Below are 7,826 nucleotides of genomic sequence, written 5' to 3'. Positions count from 1 at the left end.
CTGAAAGGGCTGTCCTGTGCCTTGGCTGTGGAAGTTGCTAGTCAGAGGGGCTTAGGTAGAAGTGGGTATGAGTCTGGATCTAGCTGAGATGCCCAAACATCTGGAAGAATTGGCTGGTTTCTGCCCTGACTCTACAGGTTTGTGGGAACAGGTAATACATCTCTTGCTGCACTTGGGCAAGAGAGGGCAGTAGGTCTGGCCATGACTGCCCTTGTGTGATGTTTCTTCACAAGCTCATCTTGAATGCTGCGGTCAGTGGCACTTACTATTGTGTGAGCGTGGCTTGTCACTGAGTAAGGGAACACCTGAATTTCCCAGCAAACCTGTGCACAGGTGTCTACCACAGCTCGGTGGCTGTAGGCAAGAGAACGTGGGGTGATGCGTGCCCTGATGCCCATGGTAATATGGGGAATCTGTTCTTTAATCCAAGTTCTGCTCTGAAAAGCCACTATACAAATTCTGCTTTCTCACTTCATAGATCTGGTCCCTGTATTTGTCTGGTATCTTGGGTATTAAAATTCACATGGGGTTTTCAGACTGAGCACTCAGAGCTGACAGAGTGATGGAGGAGTGAGCTGGAGTATCTTTCCTGCCCATGTGTTACATGGGCTTGATTGCGATGTTCTTTGTATGGTCAATCAGTAACACCTTATGTGAGCCCACTGGGAGTCTACTGATGGTCTCTGAAGACATTATTTGGAATAACCAGAGGTAATTGTGTAACTAGGGGGTAATTAACTTCCAGGAATTAAAGAATCAAGTTTAGGCTGCATTACTCCTAGGGGTGAGTCTGTAAGGCTGGGAGTTATGAGAGAAAACTTAAGAGAAATCTACTCTAATAATTTGAGCACATGTGACTTGGAAATCCTTGATACTTGGGGAATGTGAGGCTGCTTCAATATCCATGCATTTCTAGGCAATTCTTCAGTAGCAGATGAGGGAGGAGGGCTTGAATATGGTCCTAATCCAGTCCATTTTTGTTTCAGGTAACCCTGTCACAGTGGGAATGAGCATCCATATCTCCAGCATTGATCAGATCTCTGAAGTCAACATGGTAAGTCTGGAAAGAAGGAAGAAACCCTAATAAACTGTTCTTCCATTTTCTGTTTGAGGTGTGCTTCCAAGACAATGGTTCCTTGGAGCCACCTGAGATCTCAGGGTGCACTTCTGAAAAGCGGGGTAGTCACACCCCTGCTTCCTTCACCTCCTACTATAGATTTTTTTCCTTGCAACTTGGAAGTTGTAGACAAAGAGTGACATTTGTCTGGTACTGAAGAAGTATTTTTTTCTTCTGCTTTGGACACAGCACTTTGAGGGGTGATGGGAACTCTGATTTAAAACAGAATTCTTCCTCACTAGAGCATAAGATATTCAAGGATGATTTCTCAATGTGTAGTGTGATGAAAAAGAAAATCAGACACTGAACTGGGCTGTAGGAATGAGGGTATTTTCCAAATTTCTTTCTCAGCATACTGGTTTCTGTTTGAGCCTTGCTCCTTCCACCTGCTGAGTGGCCTGTGTCACTGGGACTGCCCATCAGTCAGAGCCTCAGCACTGTCCCAGGATGAAACAATCCTGAACTCCCTGAAACACTTGCAAGACAGGACTGGCATGTGGGACCTCTGTGGTACACACCTACCCCTGCTGGTGGTACTTGTGATGCGGCTGGACTGGTGCTGTGATGCTGAAAGACTGTAATTCACTTCCTAATGTGGGGTAAATTCTAGTAGTGTTAGTGAGTGTCTGTACCGGCACACTGAAGTACCCCTGGTGTTATCTGTGAACATGTGGATGGAGGATCTTTGCTGACATTGCTGGAGCTAGTGGCATCTTATCCAGAGTAGATTCTCACCCCTTATCCTTCTGTGCTGGTTGCGCAGCCACCTCTCTGAGCCACTAATGCTTATGCCTTAAAAGAGTAGATGTGAGTTGTATTTTTTGGTTGACACAAAGACATTGGTGGTCTTACAGTCAGCCAGTGCCTGCCAAGTTGAAAAACAGTCAGTAGCTTTTCATGCTTGCTGGTGGTAATTTGGCATTTCTTTGGAGATCCATACTGGAAAGGGATGCATCTAATGGAGGTCTGGTTTTGGGTGGCATTGATAGACTGGAACTTTTCACACCACTGAGAAGAAAAAAATTATCTGCTCAGATAGCAAAGGTTTGGGGTGAAATTCGTTAATTGTTTTGGTCCTGGTTTGGATACACATCCAGGCCTGTGCTGTCTGTCTCTCAGAAGCCCTTAGCACACATCAGAAGGCATGGATTGCACTGATCATTGCCTAACCTTGCCTTCCTCCCTCCTGCCCAGAGGCTTTTCCTCCAAACTCCTCTCCTTTCCAAGAGGCTGAGTGGAGTGGAAGGCTGGCGAGGACCTCCTGGCAGCAGCTGTCCTGTTCCTTGGTTCCTGACCTACGCAGGAGAATCCTAGGCCAGTTTAGAGCTCTTGCTGTTCAAATCAATTAAAACCTTGGTCTCCCAACGCTCCTGTCCTATTTATCTGCTTCTGGACTCTACTGCCCTGTTTCTCTGGTCCACCAGCTATTCTGCTGTTGCATGGAGGGGGGGAGGAGGGGAAGTGAGACAATCTGATCAGTAATTTTGGTTTCCAAATAGTTGAAAATCCTGGATGCATATGTTGATACAACCCAGGGTGAAGAGCCAACCTTCAGGTTCTCATATGGAACAGTTTCTTTTGCAGACTCTTTCTATCATCCCACCATTAGTATAATTACTGGCATGGCATGTTACGCCTCAATCTAGTGGCAGTTGACACTGGACAGCATGTACAATCAGAAATTCAGGATAGACCTATGTCCCCGTTGCATTGGGTAGCTGTGTTTGAGGTTAGGCTCAACTTAGAAGAGCCAGATGGCTTGACCTAGCTCCATCTATCTTGCCTGTCAGGGCTGAGCTCAACTTTGAGTCATCTCCTCCCCCAGTCTCAAGTTGGACCTGAATTTTCCTGTGTGGTAAACCAGCTGTCACCCTCCTTGCTAGAGCCAGCATGAACAATTTGGGGTCTGGGCCTGTAGCTTAAAACTCCAGCTTGCACAAACATAACTGGGAGTGAGGGATTTGGTTCTCAGCTTACCTGTAACAACCACCCTGATCTTCCTCTGTAGACCTGAGAAGATAGCTGAGCACTGCAGAGGCTGGTTCAGGATGAACCCCCTGCTGGAGATGTGTCCATGGCCTATAAAGACTGATCAAGTGCCTTGTCATACACCCGTTGTGAGCAGCTGTGGCCAGGTGTGCTGTGTCCTAGGCTAGTAGCCACTCTCTTAGCAACACTTTTGAACCCTTGCCATGTGGATGCGATGCTCTCTGCAGTTCAGTGAACACCTGCTTCCCTGTGCGGGCTGGGAAAAATGCTAATGCTTGGGGCTGGGGAGAAACAGCAACAATAATATCTGTGGGGTGCATGGGAGAGTAGGTTTCCTGGCATGGACCTTCATCCACATGCTGCTCTGGGTTCTGCAGCATTTAGGCAGCACTACTGATGGACACTGAGTGTTTTCATGATTGTGGCATGGCTGTAATCGGGCTGGGCACCAGGCACTGCCCATGCCACACTCCTGTTGATACTGCAAAGGCATGTCACTTCTGAGCTTTTGGTTACCCCTCCTGGCTCTCCATGTGACTTGAGAGCATAATGTCCTGACTATCCTTCCTACATCTGTTGGGGCCGGGGTGAGGGTGGGGGACAACGACAAAGCGGCTATATCTGAGAACCTAATCAAGATCAAGTTCTAGAAGCACCGTGGTGGGGCAGCTTCAACAAGCAGTTAAAAAAATCAGAATAATCTTAAAGAACAAACATTTAGGGAGCAGAAGAGTTCTCATGTGATGTAAGTTCCCAGGATTTCATGTGCATCGTTCTGTGTGACAGATGCCCCGGGGAAAGGGCTGTGTCTTACCCCTGCTCTGGACATGGATACTGGCAAGAAAAACAAGGCATTTTTTGGCATCATGTGTGATTGGGAAAGGGACTGTGCAATGAATAAATTAAAGGCACACAAGTGAAGCTGAGTTGCCATGGCAACCAAATAGCTTCTATTGTTCCACAAGGAGTGTTATTACTTACTGCCCCTCGTAGGATAATTAATTAATCCTCAGACATCCTTTCGGGAACAATGGCCCTGGTGCTGGGGCTGGGCAAGCTGAGGAGAGCCCCCAGCTCTCCCATGTCTTTCCCTGGGACTCTTGGCATCTGCAGGCCATGTGATGGAGGGGAACAAGTGCTGTCAGTGACTAGCCGTTGCATGATTCAAAAAGTTGTTTTCTGCAGGAGTCCAGCTGGATGTAGTGCTGTGGAGGAATACAGCTCCACCCATGATTTAAGGAGCACTCCTTGCCTTCACTCCCATGGGAAGTGTATTCCCGAAATGATGATATGGTGACATTTCAATCCTGGAGGATACAGGGATTATCAACACAGTTATGTCTCTATGCTGGAAGTTCCCAGGCATGCTGATGCACAGAATGCTTTGCAGATGCCTGTATGTGCTATGTGTTTCCTGGTGCCTTGCTATACAAAGGCGATGCATCCCCATCTTCTTTGGGGGCGATGCCCAGATACTGCGCCATGGTACAGCTCAGAAGATGGAGTTGTGCCAGGGTGCAGGAGGTTTTTAGGTACAGTACTGGCTTTGTAAAGAACTCCCAATAATAAGGGAATAAAACTATAGCCCTCATTTAAAAAAAATGGCACCTTCTTGTTCGTCACAGCTGCTGCCTGTGTGTGGTCAGCCATATTTTCAAGCTCACTTGCTAGAGTAATGCTTTATTACTGTGTACTCCTCTTAGCCGTGCTAAGCAACGCTGAGCTGCAGCCTCTGTTCTTGTCAGTGATTAGAAGGATTATTTGCTGAGCCAAGATCAGTGACATCAATTGAAATGCCTGGGAAAAGATGCCAGGAGCCAGGCCAAATAGGTATTGGGGAGGGCACATTTGACTGGCAGACCCTCTGGGAAGTGCTGATCCATGAAGATGAAAGGCCTAGCTGGAGTCTTTTCATATCCTGTACGAATTTGCAACTTGGGGATTTAAAGGCAGGCTGAAAGGAGGAAGCTCTTCATAATGATGTTCAGTAGCTCAGATGATCTGCAAAGAATGGAAGGATGGTATCTCCTAGTTGTCCTTAAAGGAATAAGTTGGATTCCTTAAAAGGAGTAAGATGGATAAGTTATCTGGTAAATGCCATTTTGCTACAGGTGGCTGAATTGCAGTAAGCGTGGAACAATATGCAGGTATTTATAGATGCTTGTTGATGTATAGTGGTACTTGAACCACTATGTTCAGACCTCTTAGTATGGCACCCAAGTTACTGAGGAGTCTAGCAGTACTTCTGACCCAGGAGAATGACGAGCACTGGAGCGTGGAGCTCCAGCCACCCTGCAGCTAAAGCAGCGTGCAGCTTTCTGTCCTTGCGGTACGTGGCCGGAATGCTGCTCAAAGCCACTATCAGCTTAATGGTCTGGTTCAACCAACCAGCTTTGGTGGACGCAATTCTGATGGTATCCAGTACCCAATGGCTTCAGGAGGAGCTGGAAGTCTTCCCCCACTCCTGCATGTCCTTTCAACAGGCAGCTGAGGACTGGCCTGCTCAGGGCATGTTGTACTTGCTGCATGGTGGGACTAGAAGCTAATACTTCCAACTGCGGCCGTCTCTCTCTCTAGGTAATCTTTGGGGACATATTTTTCTAGTACCAGACAGTTCAGACTCCCTTCAAGCATTAATGAACTGTTTCAATAAGGAAAACAACCAGAAGTTTTGTATGCATTTGATATAAGAGATGGTTACCCTTCATAACGCTTCAATTTTCCTGCCCTATGATCTGTGCAGTCCTAAACCTGCTCCCTCCTGTGTATCTGCACACCGTAGACAGCTCAGAGCATCCAGCCGTTACAGTTGTGATTTCTTTGTGGCTCCTATAATTTATTCATCCCAAGATGCTCTCCTACATCTGCAATAACATTGTTTCAGTTTGTTATAGCACTAGCTTTAAAGTTTTATAAACCTGGTGACAAGTTGAAAAGTTACAAGAGGTTTGTTGTAGAGGGCTAGTGTAAGAAACAAGGCTTCCAAATAGAAATGTTTACAGGAATATGTGTGCTAAAGGAACGATGCCTGTGGGATTGGCAATACCTTTTGCTGGGGGACAGTCTGCAGTGCAGATAGGTTAGAGGCTGGTGCAGGATGCTTGGCAAAGTTGACCTTGATGCTTTGCTTCATTGCCTACTGCTCCCTACTCCTGTATCACCTGTTGCCACGCTGCTGTCTTGCCGGAGAGGCTGCACCCACGTGGGCAGACTGCACCAGATCTCCTGGGGGTTGTGGGGGGAAGCATCATGTCTGCTACTTCCCAACCTCCTGAAGCTTGCTTGAAAAACATGCTCTTGCTTGGCAAAGAAGCTTTCCCTGTTCATAGGAGATGTAAAGCATGTCCCAAGACAGCAGTGATCTGCATGGCTTTTAACCCTAAAGAAAGTGGATCAGGTCATGTAAAGCATGTCCCAAGACAGCAGTGATCTGCAAGGCTTTTAAATTGGCTTTTAACCCTAAAGAAAGTGGATCAGGTCGTGTGTAAGGGTGTTCTTGACCAGGACAGTTCATCTTACAGCTGTTACACCATCATCAGTGGGGTGTCACTCTTCTCACTACATCAAATTTTCCATTTATGAGGCATGCTTTTGTAGCGGAATCTGTCCTGATCAGGCTTTGCAGTTCTGTTTTCACTGGAGGATGAATATGCGATGACTGGTTGAATCTCTATTTCAGCATAACGCATGCACAATAACATATGTGCTTGACTCTGCTGTATGCTGGGTGCTGCTGATGAAAGAAGGCAGTGTGGATGGCTGGGCTCCATGCGAGAGGCTTTCTTCAGTACACACCACAGCAGCCTCCTAGGCTGAAGGTTCTCTTGGTCAGAGCTCTTGGCCTTTGGGCCCTTTCAAGAAAAGGGAAGGGAAAGGCAGGAAAATGTATATCCATATGGGATCGCTGAACTGCATGCATGATGTCCAGTTCATTCTCAAACTGTTCTGACAGTCAAATTATGTATGCAAAACCCTGGTTTCCTTGGGGCTGATGCAGCTTTGACAGTAGCCTTTGAGGACCCTCAACAGACCTTCTGTATGCCTGAAATAATGGACAGAAATGATTTTGCTTCAATATGCCCCCCAAAAGGATTGATATAGATGTCTTGAGCTTTAAAAACCAAGAGTTTTAAGAAGACGTTTCTGCTATTATACTGTACCTTATACTACCATATATTGTCTTCAAATACATCAGCATTTTTCTTATTCTTAACTGGAAGTGTTCTGTTTTGTTGCCATCTCTTTTCAATGGAGAAATGACATACAGATATTTCCCAAGTCAGTCTGTTCTATGTCCCTGGATATCCAAAGGTTTTAAAAAAGCAAAGGTTAAAGCATTTAAATCCTACAGTCAGAGGTTTCTGGAGTTATATGCTAAGAGATATAAGTATGACATGACACTCCAGTGCTGTAAATGTTTCCCTGTAGCCTAGGGTAACTCCAGCCCTGTGACACTGTGGTATCTAAACTGAGAGTGTGTGTGTACATTACATCTTGGTATTTAAGGCTGCTGAATATTGAAGACTGACAAAATATGGTAAAACTAAGAGGCAGCTTTGGTCCTGAGCTAATGATGGTGTGCTGTGATGGTAGTGCAGGGGCTGTAGTCTTGTTGGATTGCTGTAGGCTCCTGGGCTGGTAGTGTTGCAGGTAACAGAGGATGCCATGGGGCCTTGGTGCTGGAGAAGGGCCAGATCTTACCAGTGTGGCATGGTAAGAA

At 46.3% G+C, this 7,826-nt stretch overlaps 1 protein-coding gene across 2 annotated transcripts in view; it reads left to right on the top strand.

The window, feature by feature from the left end:
* The window catches only part of LOC104123554 (gamma-aminobutyric acid type A receptor subunit theta), a 71,258-nt gene that overhangs the window by 24,916 nt on the left and 38,516 nt on the right, over positions 1-7,826 (top strand). For both annotated transcript variants that reach the window (XM_009635822.2, XM_009635820.2), the window contains exon 3: positions 987-1,054. In XM_009635822.2, the coding sequence (XP_009634117.1) occupies positions 987-1,054 (68 nt within the window). The remainder of the gene's footprint in view (positions 1-986; positions 1,055-7,826) is intronic.

The sequence above is a fragment of the Egretta garzetta genome, unplaced genomic scaffold, assembly GCF_000687185.1.
Source record: "Egretta garzetta isolate BGI_Z169 unplaced genomic scaffold, ASM68718v1 scaffold63, whole genome shotgun sequence".
Classification (NCBI taxonomy): Eukaryota; Metazoa; Chordata; class Aves; order Pelecaniformes; family Ardeidae; genus Egretta; species Egretta garzetta.
This window is presented reverse-complemented; position numbering and strand designations above follow the sequence as displayed.